Source organism: Lactuca virosa, chromosome 4 (assembly GCF_052849685.1).
Source record: "Lactuca virosa cultivar CGN04683 chromosome 4, Lactuca_virosa_CGN04683_v6, whole genome shotgun sequence".
In the NCBI taxonomy this organism is placed as follows: Eukaryota; Viridiplantae; Streptophyta; class Magnoliopsida; order Asterales; family Asteraceae; genus Lactuca; species Lactuca virosa.
Genome location: NC_136429.1, coordinates 146,968,309 through 146,984,164, shown reverse-complemented (window position 1 = coordinate 146,984,164; position 15,856 = coordinate 146,968,309). Strand labels below are relative to the sequence as shown.

At 35.7% G+C, this 15,856-nt stretch overlaps 1 protein-coding gene across 1 annotated transcript; it reads left to right on the top strand.

Moving 5' to 3' along the window:
• The first annotated feature begins 8,978 nt into the window (after positions 1-8,978).
• LOC145105183 (uncharacterized) lies at positions 8,979-9,569 on the top strand. Its single transcript, XM_079042317.1, has one exon. It carries the CDS (start codon positions 8,979-8,981, stop codon positions 9,567-9,569), a length of 591 nt encoding a protein of 196 aa, XP_078898443.1.
• Positions 9,570-15,856: the final 6,287 nt, after the last annotated feature.

Here is a 15,856-nt window from a genome sequence, read left to right as displayed (position 1 = left end):
AATCACGAGTTTTACCTATTCAACGATGCTTAGAGTTCCATCCTTTTCCATGTAGCAGTAGTTCTTTTCCAGCTTTGTAGACCCATCGTCATCCGCAGTTGCCAGCATACAAATCTTGCCTTTTCCTTTGATGTTGCTGATGTCTTCATCTTCATCTCCGGATGACCAAACTTGATGGTCTCTTTTTACATGGGCTACGTATTCCCTTGCTTTTTCCTTTTCCTCCAATTCTTGATCCATTCTAAGGTAGAATGCTCTATCTTTCACTACGTTAGCCTTGCAGTCTTTCGCAAAATGAATCTCCTTGTTGCACTTGTGACAAATTACAACATTAATTTTATCTTCTGAAGAGGTACCGGAGTCAATTGGATTGATGGGCTTCGGTGCCTCTTTGGGTTGAGTGGATTGAGGTTGCGATGATGGGTGAGAATTTTTGGGATATCGAGGGTGATTATTGAAGTTGCGGTTGAATGGAGGTTTGTTGAATTGGTGATTTTTACGAAAAAAAAGGAGGTGGTAGCCGGTTGAACTGTTGGCTAACAAGAGCAATAGCATTCTGAAATTCTTCTTCATCATCATACTCTGTGTCAGCTTCGTATGACTGCGGACGATTGTCATACGAGGGAGAGTAAGATTGAGTATGTGGAGTTTGTGCTACAAGAGCAAGTGGTCCTCCGAAGTCAGCACAATCTTTGAGTACAGTGGATTCTTGTGCTTGCAGTTCCCCGTAGAGCTTGTACAAAGATAAAGAGTGGATCTTTCTATCTCCTTGAACTATCATCTTAGCAGTCATCCAGTGTCTTCCCAAACCATTGAGAAACTAAAGATTTGTCTCATGGTTGCTGCGGACCGTGCCAGCATTAGATAACTTAGTGACAATTAGGTTGAACCTTTTGAAGGAGTCTTCCAAACTTTCGCCAGTATGAGCTTTGAAATTGTTGAACTCATTAAGTGCAGTTGTGAGCTTCTTATCTTGAGCTTGTTCTGAACCCTCAGATAAGTTTTTGAGAACATCACAGATCTCTTTTGCTAATTTGCAATTTATGATAATGTCGAAGTTGTCAGGAGCAACTCCACAAGAAATCTCATAAAAGGCAACAACATCATTTTCCATTTTATCGAGATCGTCTTTGGTGGGACGATTCAGGACTGGTTGACCTCCTCCTAGTCTGGCTCTGGCGCCGTCGGTTTGAACTGGTGTAAGAATCTGTACATGTGGCCCTTCTTCTACAGATCGCCATACATCTCTACCAAGTCTCCTTAAGTATCTTTCCATTCTCTGAGACCAGTGATGATATTCGTTTGCCACCAATATTGGGGCTCTATTAGAACCACCAACACTATTGGAAACATTGATAGATAATGCTTGTGCCATATTTCCTTGTTTTGAAAATAATTTTTTAAGAAATGAGCTTCAGTGGTATAGAAGGCCTTTTGAAAATCAGAGTTTTGCTTCAAAAAGCAACCACTTTGGCTCTGATACCAATTGTTGAGAGAAAAACTTGAGTCACACTTGAACAAACGTTAGAACAAGTGATAATGCGGAATAAAGTTTTACTCAAAGGATCATTAAAGATCAACAATAATAATAAGTTAGAGTTAGAATGTTATAGAGTTAGATGCGGAAATATAAGGAAATATAAAAGACAACAAGTATTATATCAAGTATACACTTAAGTTGATTCATAACAAGGAATGCAATCAGACCAAGTTAGTAAGTGAGATCAAACTTAGTGATTAAGTCTAGAAAGACTTGCTCCGAAGATGAGTGATAAGATTCAGATGCGTAGAGAGATATGTTTAATCAGAAAGAGAGAACTCTATTTATAGAGTCTCAAAGATTACAAAAGTCCTATCTGTTAAGAGTTGCCACGCAGGGCACATTGGATAAAAGAAAGTACTTAAAGAAAAACAGATAAAAGACTAAGACTAAGTGTTGATGACTAAGATGGTTGTGGTTGCTATTCTTGACTGTTGATGAGAGTGGTTGCAGATAAGATGATGGATGCGGTTTGGATCAAGTTTAAGAGGGTCACTTCTATGTTTCAACACTCACATAGGTGATTCTATCATATTCATTAAAAGCTGAATCTTAATGATTACCAACTTATCATCAACTAGTATAAGCTTAACCTACATCACTGTTTGTTAATAGGAATAGGTTGGGGTTAACCCCCATAGTGATCCACATATGTTATATGCAAGTAGGTTGTCCCATTGAAACTAGATCTTGGGATCTCCCGTTAGCTAGGTTAGGTTTTCGTTCAAAATAACTTATTCATTAATGGGTTTTAATCCTATTCATCTTAACGACTTTGCAACTATCTCCCTATGTAAACCTTTGGTTAGCAGATCCACAATATTATCCATAGACCTTATGTATTCAATTGAGATAACTCCAATTGAGAGTAGTTGTCGAATGGTGTTGTGTCTGCGACGAATATGTCGAGACTTACCATTATACATAGCACTTTGCACCCATCTTATTTTCGATTGACTATCACAATGGATTGAGATTTCAGAAACTGGTTTAGGCCATCCCTGTATATCTTTTAGAAATTTTCATAGCCATTTGGTATTGTAATACTTGTTTAATACTCTTCCAATGTTCATCACTCAGATTATTGGTATATCTACTTAGTCTACTTATTGCAAATGTTAAGTCAGGTCCGATACAACTAATAAGGTACATCAAGCTACCAATAATTCTTGCATATTCTACTTGTGCAACTCGTTCACCCCTGTGCTTACTTAGATGGTGACCTGTATCAATGGTGTCCTAGCCACATTAGTATCTCCAAAGTTGAATTTCTCAATAATTTTTTTCCACATAATGGGTTTGACTTAAAGTAAGCCTATTTGCATTCCTTGTGATCTTCACACCAAGAATGACATCCGCCAAACCCATATCTTTCATGTCGAACCTTGCTTTTACCATGTTCTTTGTTGATTGAACCATTTTATCATTGCTATGAACAATAAGCATATCATCAACATAGACGCATAAGATAACATAACCCTCACTTGTGTTTTTAACATAAACACACTTGTCACATACGGTAATCTTGTATCCACTTTCCAACATCATATGGTCCAACTTCTGATGTTATTGCTTTTGGGATTGTTTCAACCCATATAATGACTTCACTAGTTTGTAAACCTTTGACTCTTTTCCTAGGGAAACATACCCTTTTGGTTGTTCCATGTAGATTTCTTTTTACAAATCCCCATTTAGAAAAACTGTTTTAACATCCATTTGATGTACTTCAAGATTTCTTATAAAAGCGATTGCAAGTACCAATCTAATTGATGTAATACATGTGACAGGAAAGTACGTATCAAAGTCATTCAAGACCAATTTTCTATCTATAGGCTTTTACTACTAGCATTTCCTCGTACTTATCAATGGTTCAATCTGCTTTCATTTTATTCTTGAAAATCCATTTATAGCCTACTGGTTTGCAACCTTGAGGTGAATCCACTAGCTCCCATTTATGATTTTTGCAAGATCAAATACATTTCACTTTTATTTGTCTCTTTCCATTGAGGTCATTAAGAAGAGGTGACTGTCTCTTTGAAAGTTTGAGGCTCTCTTTCAACCATGTAAGTGTATAAATCATCTCTAAATGACTTCTCAACTCATGCCCTTTTACTTCGATGGGGCTCTTTTTCTTCCTTTATTTCGTCTTCATGAGAGGATTCATTTTTCTTGCTATTTTTGTAGCACTTATCTTAGCGTTAGCAAGACATGGAAACACATTCTCAAAAAACAGTGCGTTTCTTGACTCCATTATTGTGCCTTTTTGAATTTTTGGTATTTTTTAGTCATGCACAAGAAACCAATAAGCACTACTGTTTTGTGCATGTCCAATAACGATGCAATCAACAGTCTTGTGTCTATTTTAACCACCTTAGGTGGATGTACCACGACCTTTTCAAGACACCCCCACACTCGAAGGTATTTTTAGGATGGTTTTATACCCAACCATAAATCGTATGGTGTTTTATCCGATTTCTTTTGTGGTAACTTATTTAAAAGGTAGTTAGCTGAAAGTACAACTTCCCCCCACATTGAGGGTGGCAACCCAAAACTTAAAAAACATGGCATTCATTATCTCCTTTAAGGTGCGATTTTTCATTTATGTGATTACATTTTGTTCTAGTGAATAAGGTGTAGTAAGATCATGTATTATACCATGATTTGCACAAAATTCCTCAAATGGTGATACATATTCACCTCCACGATTACTTCTTAGTACTTTAATTCTCTAGTTGAGTTCATTCTCAACTTCACTTTTATAAGCTTTTAAACTTCTCTATGGCTTCATATTTACTTTTAAGTAAATAGACATAGCAAAATTTAGTGCAATCATCAATAAAAGTGATTAAATTCTTATTTCCACCCTTAGATGGAATCAACTTCATGTCAAAAACATTTGTGTGAATTAATCCAAGTGGTCTAGTTGTCCTTTGAATGGTCCTGAAAGATTGTCGTGTTAATTTCGATTAAACACAAGTGTTGCATTTGTATTTTGAGTCAATGTGAAAGTGTGGTATGTGATCGAGTTTAATTAAACGTTGAAGAGTATCAAAATTAACATGTACTGATCTAGCATGCCAACTATTTGAAGACTCAAGCATGTAAGTAGAATAGGTTTTCATTTCATTATCACTTGCTTCACGCGCTATTACACAAACTTTGAACATACCCTTATTGGCATACCCCTTACCCACATACACACCATTCTTGGTTAACACAAATTTATCCGACTCAAACACCAAGCGAAAAGAATTATTGTTTAACAACCAAATCGACACAATATTCTTGCAAATCTCTGCTACACACAACACTTCATTCAACGTAAACTCGTTTCCCGACGTCATCTTCAACACAATCTTCCCAACACCTTAAGTATCAGATGTTGTCAAGTTTCCCATGAACAGTTTATCACCATTGTCCATAATCGTGAAGTTTATGAACACTTCTCTATTGAAGAAAACATGATGGGTAGCTCCCGTATCAATCCACCATTAATTAGAGTTACATCTATATAGTTCACTTCGGACATCATAGCCACTCTGGGTGGTGTCATGTTTGAAATCATTTAAACACTAAATCTAAGAGTTTAGAATTTTTAATTTCGAAAATATACTTCTGCCTCTTTCTTGGACAAAAACTAATTGAAATTCAAAATATATATTTCAACAATTCTGAAACTTGATTTCTTATGTAGAAATACGAAATTTTGACGCAGAAAATTTAAACTTCACTTCTAATGGAGAAAACTGATGAGAAATTCTGAAACTTGATTTCTTGTATAGATAAGTAATGGAAAAATTCTGAAACTGAAACTGATTTTAAGAAAACTGATCAAGAATTTTGATTCATAATCAGATTTCCAAGTCTGAAATCTGAAATCCTTTGCTATTAAAGAGCTGATCAGCAGGTAAAACACAACATATATTTTTTTCTTTTTCTCTGGAAACCGAGTACAATGAGGAAGAATCACAAAAACAAAAAAACAAAAAAAACTTTAATTTTCAGTGAAATCGATCAGTGAGAAAAAAAATTTGTTTATTTGTTTCGTACTGATAGTTGCATTTTGCGCACCTATTTTCCACATCTATATCTATCTTTTCATTGCATTTTACTTCATAATTCTTATATTTAGTTAATTAATTGGACACTTGCATGTTTTATTTGGAATGCCTAGTATTTCACTATTTTTGATTAAATTTGTAGGCATTATGGAGCTTGGAGCATTGGAACTATGGAGGCGAGCTTGGAGCTTGGAACTTGGAGCTTAAAGCTTGGAGCATTGGAGCATGAAGAGAAGATGGACCAGTCATCCCATGGAAGAAAACACGAAGACATAACCCGAGTCGTTGCATATCATCATAGCAAAGGAAGAGTTTGAAACATAGTTCGTGTCACACCAACACGAGTCGTGTTTGTCCTTTTCCATCTTTTATTTGAGCAGCACGACTCGGGGTGAAGCTAGACTGAAGAAGGAGCCAAATGTAAAGACGTCTTGTAGTTTTAGTAAAATGACGAGCCATGTTAAAAACACATGGTCAAGACACATGAAAATGCTAAAAACACATGGACAAAAGGCATGGACATGCTAAAAAAGCATGGCCTTGAGTTAGGCACGTGAGCAATTACTAAAGGATAGGAAGCCAACATTTTACAAAGATAGTTTCTGGAGCAAGTTGTTGGACAATATTAGGCAATTTCTTAGATCTATTGAGAAGTCAAAATCATTGCAAACATTTTTGATTTCCATTAGTAAGAATTAAACACTTCCATTTCCAATTTTTGTTAGTTGATTTGTTCATAGCCATGTGTGGCTAAGAAACCCTAATTTCTTGTTCCTGTTCAAAACATATTGATTATTTGACTTGAAGCATGTTATTTGATGTTTGATTTGTGATTCTATTCTAGTGATTATGTTTTTGTTTAAACTAGAACCCTTGAATTTGATTTGTGGCCACTTTCATGAATTGAATTTTTGTATAGTTTTTTAGGGGACCTAATCGTTCTATTAAGTTAATAATTGGTAACAAACAATAGTTTTTCTTATTGTAGAACATATATTACATGTTTTCACACTTCTGAGTGTATGAGAAGAAATGAGCATTGTTGGGAAGCTTGTATAAAACTTAATGTAGTTTTTCCAAACAATCTAAGAGCATGTTTAGGTTGAATTAGAAAAGCTAGGTCAAGTAAAAGAGTGAGTTTTGGTTAGATAATTTAGCAAGCAATAGGTATTAGACTGTGTTAATATATTTCAGTGCCAACATAGAATAGCAATAATGAATTACATCAATTCATAATCAAGTTAAAAGTCAACATTGAGAACTAGAACTAGAACTATTTCAACAACTAGTTTACAAGTTTATTTCATTTTCTGCATGTTCTCATAATTAGATTGTTATTTTCATTATTTAACTTTTGCAAACAAAACCCCTTTTGTGACCAAAGTACCTTGTGCAAAGAGGTATAGAATTTTATCCCGTGTCTCTGTGGTTTGACCCTGCTGGCCTTGTGCTACTCTTTAGTGCATTAAAGCAGTGTATTTGGAATCTATTGTACCCCTATCATTTGTTGGGTTTGACACTCCTAAAAAATTAGTGTCGTTGTCGGCGACATGGTGTTACTAATTGTATATGCCTAGATCTTTTCGTACAGTTATACCATTGCCAATTTACACGGAGATAGAGAAGACTGCAAAGAGGTTACAAAAGCAAGCCAAGCTTCATAAGAGGAAAATAGGTTCCGGGACTTCTTCACCATCTACCCCTCCGGTCATTAACATTTAGAAGGACATACCCCTCTTAAGTGTGTCAGAAACCGAAACAGAAAGCCTCTCACTCTCACCTCAACCATCCACATCCAGAAATACCACTCCACCCTTTTCACCTACTCATAGCATCCCAGTCTCTACACCCACAGAAACCTCAAATCCTACAGGTACCATACGAGACCAAGGAGGAAACAGAGGTAATAAAAACAACAACAACAACAACCGCGATCCTCCAAACCCACCCGAACAAACCCTTCACAATTGAGCGAGGCAAGTGGTTACTCAACAACCTCTTTGCATCACCTATCCTGCAGCCACAAATATTGAACTAAAATTCGGACTAATCCACCTCCTCCCAACCTTTAGAGGCCTGGAAAATGAAGATCCCTACAAATTCCTCACAGAGTTCCTTGTTGTGTGTGTTGGTATGAAACCACACTATGTCACAGAGGATCAAATCAAGCATAGGGCATTCCCCTTTGTAGTACAAGACTCACCAAAAGATTGGCTCTATGACCTTCCACCTGGACGGTCAATACATGGGTGGACATTGCACGCCTCTTCTTAGATAGATACTTCCCAGAAATGAAAGCCTCAGCCCTAAGAAGGGAGATAATTGAGATCAAACAACACAAGAGAGAAGCCTTTCATACATATTGGGAAAGGTTCAAAAAGGTTTGTGCCCGTTGCGCAAAGCATGATATTAGTTAGTATCAAATCCTCCAATATTTAAATGAGGGAATGACTCCTTGGGAAAGAAAACTTCTTAATGCTTCAAGTGGAGGCTCCTTGACCGATAAGACCCCTATCAAGATTCGGGGTCTCATAAAAAACATGGCGGAGGATTCTAAGCATACGATTCAAGATGAAGATTGGTAAACGGATGAACCCCAAGGTGTAAAAGAAGTGCACACTCCTCAAATTGATGCTCAGTTATCTAAGGTGACTAAGGTGGTAATGATGCTTGCTGAGGACCAAGGTGTGAAATGCACACCCCATCTTTGTGGTATTTGCACTCAAGTGGGACACCTAACCGATATGTGTCCTCAATTTCAAGAAGAAGAATATGAAGAACCAAATGCTATGGGAGGCTATTCTGGGCATACTCAAATAGCTTATGATCAGCCCCAAGGTAATCAAGGGTGGAACAACCACCAAAACATGTGGTATCAACAAAGACAACCACCCCATTACCAAGAAAGGCCGCCAATTCCGCAAAGAAATTACCAACCAAGGCAACCACAACCTCTTCCTCAACAAGTTGGATCCTCGAGCATTTCCTTAGAAGATATTGTGAAAAGTATTGCCACTAGAATTCAAAGTTTTTAGCAATAAGCCAAGGCAAGAATCAAGAATCTTGACCAACAAATGGCCCACCTTGCTCAATCGGTGAGCAAAGTGGAGAATTTAGGAAAGTTGCCTCCTCAAACTGAAAAGAAAGCAAAGCATAATGCTTGTACAATTAGCTTAAGGAGTGGAAGGAAATATGATGGACCAAAGATGCTCGAAGAAGAAGAAGAAGAAGAAGAAGAAGAAGAAGAAGAAGAAGAAGAAGAAGAAGAAGAAGAAGAAGAAGACGAAGAAGAAGAAGAAGAAGAAGAAGAAGAAGAAGAAGAAGAAGAGGAATTGGTGATAGAAGAACCACCAAACAAAGATGAAAAGAAAGAAAATATGGTGGAGAAAAAGAAGCCGGGAGAGAAAGAAGCAAAGATCATACCACCACCTTTTCCATCAAGATTGATCATCAATAAAAAAGAGAGAGAAGATAGTAAGATCATGGCAATGTTCTGGAAAGTTGAAGTCAACATTCCTCTCTTGGATGCGATCAAACAGGTACCTAGATATGCTAAGTTCTTTAAGGAGTTTATACCATCTAAAAAGAAGCTGCGAGTTAATGAGAGAGTAAAAGTTAGTGAAAATGTTTATGTAACTCTACAAAAAATGGATGCCCCAAGGTGCAAGGATCCTCACGGTCCTTGTAATTTGGGAAATCTTTGTGTCCCCGGTGCTATGCTAGATTTAGGAGATTCAATTAATGTTTTACCATATTTTGCTTATAAATCCATTGGCGTAGGCACTTTAACAAAAACTGGGGTGATTATCCAACTTGTAGATCATTCTATAGTACACCCAAAAGGTGTATTAGAGAATGTTCTAGTGCAAGTTAATGAACATGTCTTTCCTGCAGATTTTTATGTGCTTGATATGGGAGATGATGACCACCCAACCTCGAGTTCCATACTTTTAGGTGACCATTCTTAAAAACAGCAAGAACAAAAATTGATGCCTATAATGGTACGTTGTCTATGGAATTCAATGGGGAGGTCATCAACTTCAATATATATGAAGATATGACGTACCCAAGTGATGTTCATTGTATAAATTTTGTTGATATGATCCAACCTTTGACTGAAAATTGTTTTGAGTTGAGTAAACATGATTTGTTGGAGTTAGTTTTGAGCAGGAATTTTGATAACAATTCAGTCAAAGAAATTGTAGAAAATTTGAAGCTAGATGAGGAATTGTTGGAAATTGTGGAGTTCATGGAAGAAGGGAAGAAATTAAGGTATGATAACACTAAAGTGAAATTGCCCATTTCTAACACAAAACTTATTCCTTCTATTTTACAAGCACCTAAGCTAGGATTGAAGACTCTCCCAGATCATTTGAATCATGCATACCTTGGAGAAGAGAAGACTGTGCATGTTATTATCTCCACCAAGTTGTCCATTACAGAAGAGGATGAGTTGGTGACTTTAGTGAAAAGTATAAAAAGGCTATTGGGTGGACTACCACTGATATCAAAGGGTTGAGTCATTCATTGTGCGTGCATAAAATTCTCACGGAGGAAGACTTTGAACCAACCTAAGAGGCACAAAGAAGACTAAACCCACCCATGATGGAGGTATTAAAGATAGAAATAATGAAGCTTTTGGATGCATGTATAATTTACCCCATCTCTGATAGCAAATGGTTGAGCCCCGTTCAGGTTGTCCCAAAAAAAGTCGGGGTCACACTTTTCAAGAATTCAGAGGGAGATTTGGTTCCAACCCCTTTTCAAAACTGGTGGAGGGTTTTCATTGACTATATAAAGTTGAATGCCTCAACGAGAAAAGACGATTTTCCCTTGCCACTCATTAACCAAATGTTAGAGAGATTAGTAGGAAAATCTCACTACTAATGTTTAGATGGTTTCTCGGGTTTTCATCAAATTTTGATTGCCCCTGAAGACCAATAGAAAACCACATTCACTTGTCCCTTTGGCACATTTGCCAATAAACGTATGCCTTTTGGTCTATGCAATGCACCCGCAACATTTCATAGATGCATGGTGAGCATTTTTCTGAATATGTTGAAAACATCATTGAAGTCTTCATGGATTATTTCACAGTTTATGGATACTCCTTCGATGAATGTTTAAGCAATCTAACAAAAATTATGCAAAAGTTCATTGACACGGATCTTGAGCTTAACTATAAAAAATCCATTTCATGGTGAACAAAGGATTGATTTTAGGTTATATTGTGTCCCAAAAAGGCTTGGAAGTTGACACTGTTGGATTAATGTCTAAGTCCATAACTATATTTGGTATGTACTTGACCCGACCCGACATGGTCCATTTGGGTTGCACTTCACCGGCACAATTTATATGGATAGTCTTTTGAGAATAGTATATTTATGAATTATATTAATATATTATAAGTTCTAATATATTAATATGGAATCATATTATTTAATTAGTATTGATCAAGAATTAATTTAGAATTAATTAAGTGATCAAAAAGAACTAATTAAATATGGAGTCTTATATATATGGAATGGGCCAAGTTCATTTAGGTTGGGCTAAGCTTTCATGGATGGTCCATGGAGCTTTTAACCCATGGATCCTATGTAAATGAAAGGTCATGGGTATTAGGGTTTACATGGATGTAACCCTAATCCTCCATAATATATAAAGGGGTCCTTGGCTCACAAAATTGACACAAGTGTGTGAAAATAAGAGTGGGCCGATTTTAGTGTGCATACATATTCTCTCAAGTTCTTCCAAGGTGTTTTGGTGATTTGTGATTCGATTTGAGGCTTCCACACTATTGGGGCTAAGCTCTTAAAGCTTGAAGACATCAAGCTACATCAAAAGGTATGTCATCTAACTAGAACTTTGTAGTATAGGTGCTTCATAATATGCTAGTTAGGATGAAACCTTGGAATAGTTAATATTTGCATGTATAATAGAGAAAACATAGATCCAAGGTTTATAGGGTTGCATGTACACCATAGGAGTGTTAGAATGCTCAAAACCCAACAGTGGTATCAGAGCCATCGGTTGTTTTCTGTTATATTGATGCAAATGTTTTATTTTCAAAGTTGGAAAAAAAACATGACGTTTGTCAAATTTTAAGATAATTACTTGTTTTTGTGAAAAACTAATTATTTGTAAAATTTGAATCATTTGCTATATGAGTTGAATTATGTCAAATTTAGTAAAAGATAAAATGATATGATTATTTTATTAGTTTTAAAAGTTTGATCTAAAGAGTTTTTTGAAACCTCCATAAGTTATGGATATGAAAAGGTTTTTAAAAAAATTGATTCAAAGTTTTTTATGGAGTTACAAAACTTGGTCTTAATGTTTTAAAGAATTCCATAACTTGTTCTTAAGTTATGGAACATGAAAAGTTTCATCATAAAACAAGTATTTAACTCCATAAGTTATGGAATCCAAAAGTTTTCAAGAGTTACAAAACTTGCCCTCAAGTTTTGGAATTTGGAAAAAGTTTTTTATGATAAAAAAAAGAATTGAATTCTAAAACTCTTGGGTTCATAACTTAAACAATTAATTAAATGGTTTTAATTTTGAATTTAATAATTGGAATTATGATGTTTTTATTGAATAATTCAATTAACTCTTATGAACTTTATTAATAGATAATTAAAGTGTTTAATTAAAAGAGAATTAATAATTCCATAATGACATGGTTTAAATTTAATTAAATTAAGAGTATAGTTTAATTAATAGATTAAACCACCAAGTATTTTAAATGTCTAAAATACACCGTTATACTATTATAATATTAAAAGTTTAATATATTATATGTATAAGAGCAAGTCGTCTTACCATTAGTAGGCCTCATTCACGAAGCCGGTCTATAAGGGGGGTATAAGGTTACTGCCTATAAAATGGCAGTTTAATGGGTGTCCACTCTCACCCACCGCTTCCTTGACTGGTGGAGGGTCGTTAGCCGAACAGGTAGGACAAGGACTCTAATTCTCCCTTCATTAAAAGTATTAATGATAAATACTAAGTAACTAAACTTTTTATAAATTCCCAATCTTAGTTACTTAGGAAAATGTGAATAAGGTGCTAATCCATGAAATTACACTTTGCACTTTGTTTAAGCTGTTAGTGGAGCGTGTGTGGTTAACCAACACACTAACCTGGACAAAACAAGGTAGGCAAAGGGTAACTTAATGTTTATCATAGTATCGTTGGAGCGTGTGTGGTTAACCGGCACATCGATTGAGGGGTAAATATTAAGGGTACCAAGTATATTTGCATGGTTACTTCACACCTTGGTTTGTGATCCTCGGCATCCCAGTCACAAAACCTGAAGGGCACACTCGAGATTGAAACATGCCATTGAAAAGTTCAATGAATCTCAAAAGAATCTAGGAGTTTCAAAACCAATTAAAACCTAATAATACATTTCGTTTATCTTGGTGGAAATTGGTAAATCGTCATTCACCTAGCTTCAAATATTTTATAGTTTGGATTACAGCATCCCTCTTCCAAGTTATAAAATAGTTTGTTGGGTTCTAGCCTTAATATATCATATTGGGTGTTATATTAAGGACTTAAATCAACTTTACGTGAATTTCTCCCATTGTTGATGTCTGATTTAGACAACAATGATCTTCCCAAACCAAGCTTTCCTAATGAATATGACTTCCCGAGTTTGGCTCATGGAAGTCATACTTCTCTTCCTCCTCCTCCTCCAATTATTCTCCCTAACCCACAAGTTCAAGGTCACTCAAGCCCTAATGGCGAGCAAGGTCTATGTGTGATCACATCTTAGAGATGAAGTCACATATTGACAAGCTGGGAGAGTTGGGTGTCAAAGTCTTGAGAAAGTTGGATGTTCAATCACTTTCTAAGTCACATAGTGAGTTCCTTTGGGACTACTATGAAACAGACTATGACATGAACCTTAATGATCATATCTATTTGCTTGGTGCTGCTGAATCAACAATGATTTGGAACAATAGTAAAGCAAATTTGATTAGAAGATCAACTTCCCAAAAACTTTATGGACAGTGACACTGGAAATCCATAAAAAGCATTCTCTTCCCAATGGAAAGGGATTGACCATAGTCAACCCGGTTGACCAAATGGTAAAGAGAAAGGCTAAGTCTGAGATAGTCCCATTACCAAAGGGTCCATATGTTTATTTTGCCAAAGGAAGGGGCGTTGATTGCAAAGCTGCCAAATTTACCTAAGGATGTTAAAGTCAATAAGTTTGACTCTACATCAGGTAGAGCCCATTATCTAACTCTGTTAAGTTCTATTCTGAGATCCTCATTACATGATGTGATTGGGTCACATGTTGATGTTTTAAAAATCAAAGAATAGAGAGAAATCTTAAAGGAAGTATATGCTGATTCTGATCGCGAAGGTGGATTTCGATCGCATCAGAATTTTGAGCAGTTGCTTAAGAAGTTATGATATATTGCTAAGGAATAGATAACAACAATTTTCCATGTGGATTGTAAGGATAAGTTTTTCCGCAAAGTTTTAAAATAAAAGAAAATTGTTTAATTTTATTTATTTGAAGTATCCTTACAATGGCATTTGTGGAAAATTGTTGCTTATATGATTCCACTGACAGCAATATTGGAAAATGGATTTGATTCTTTCATTTGTGGTAGTGTCTAAATTTACCAAATCAGGAAAGTTCCTCATCGCCCAAGTTTCAATTGGACCGAAACTTGGAATCATGCAAGTTGAATAGTATGATGAATGAGAACTTTCAAGCATTGGAAAATCAAGACTAATTACTTGTTCACATGGATGTGTGAGTCAAGTGAAGGACTAAAGGGATCGAGTACACATTCTTGTGCACTGGTCATGTCCACCACAAAGCTCGTTAAGACTATTTGATTTACTAAAATTTAGTAAATATGGTTATACTTACAAGTTTAAGTATAATTCTGAAACATTAGAAAAGTCTCAATGTATGGCAGAACGAATGGGAAGAATCAAATTAGGCAGAAAGATAAAAGTTTCTCAAATCTGAAAAGATTGGAGAGTACTTTAGTATCATGTTTGTGATCATCTTAATGATTTAGAAATCATATCACAATTAGTCCTCTAAAGGTCATCTTAGTGCATTATTATGACTAAGAAGAGGAGTCATGAATTGTTGAAATGGTTAGATCAGGAAGATGAGTCATACTTCGTTCCAAAACAATTCTTAGAGTCATACTCCAAGATTGTAACTTGAGTGACATATCTTAAAGAAAGGTTTAAAACACTTGTCAAATGTAAGAGTAAAAGTTTCCTACTCTTGTACATTTGAAATTGGTAAGTTGTGATGTTTTGGATAAAACAAAGACCAACTAAGTTGTGATGTCTTGATAAAGAATCCGCACTATCTCTTGAATATTTGGCAAGATAGTCTTATATGTCAAGAGGATAGTGGGAGTCTTAAAGATCCTAAAAAGAATTTCAAGAACTAATCAAGAATAAAACCTGAGGTTCTTCACTAGCACACGACTTAAGGTTTATAACCTATCGTGTTGACATATTCTGTGCCCATTCCAGTTAAAGTTGGCTTTGCATAGGAGTTCTGAAAGTTCTCAATTGGTTGCATAACAACTTGGAAGCAATGGCAGGCCCTGTACTGCCAGGTGGCAAGAAGTTAAGATTGCATAAGTTCAGTCCATATGAGTTTGGATTTGTCATTATCCTTGTCTTGTGACTATGGTTTTGACGATTCACATGGATAAGAACACATACACCATAAAATCTAAGGGTCATAAGGTTTCTCTCCGATTCATGAAAATGATGGTGAGGAAACACTTCCACCAAGTAGATTTGAAGCAGATGGCAAAAGGTCTAAACAACTGAGACTATGATTACGGCATCCCTTTTCATAGTTCTGAAATTGTTTAGACACACATGCATGCTATCTAAGGAAAGTTGTATGATTTTGATAAAGTTTTCTCAAAGCATCTCGTATCAGAAATCTGAACTTTGGTAAAAAAAGTCAATAAAGTATTGGTTTCTAGAAGTCCAGCTGATTTCTGAGTACATGTCAAAGCTAGTGGGAGCATAAGTGTTATGCTAATAATCATCATGTTAGTGGGAGCATGATAATTATTGTTTGTGTTGCAAGTTAGCAATGTTAATTATAGAAAACAAAAGTTTCAATTCGTGAGGCTGCAGGGATTGAAAAAGTTGTTTTGCTATAATTAAGGGAGAGGATATACTGCATTTCAGTTCTAAAGGCTTAGATTGAGACCTTAATCATCTTTAGTCAAGAATATATATA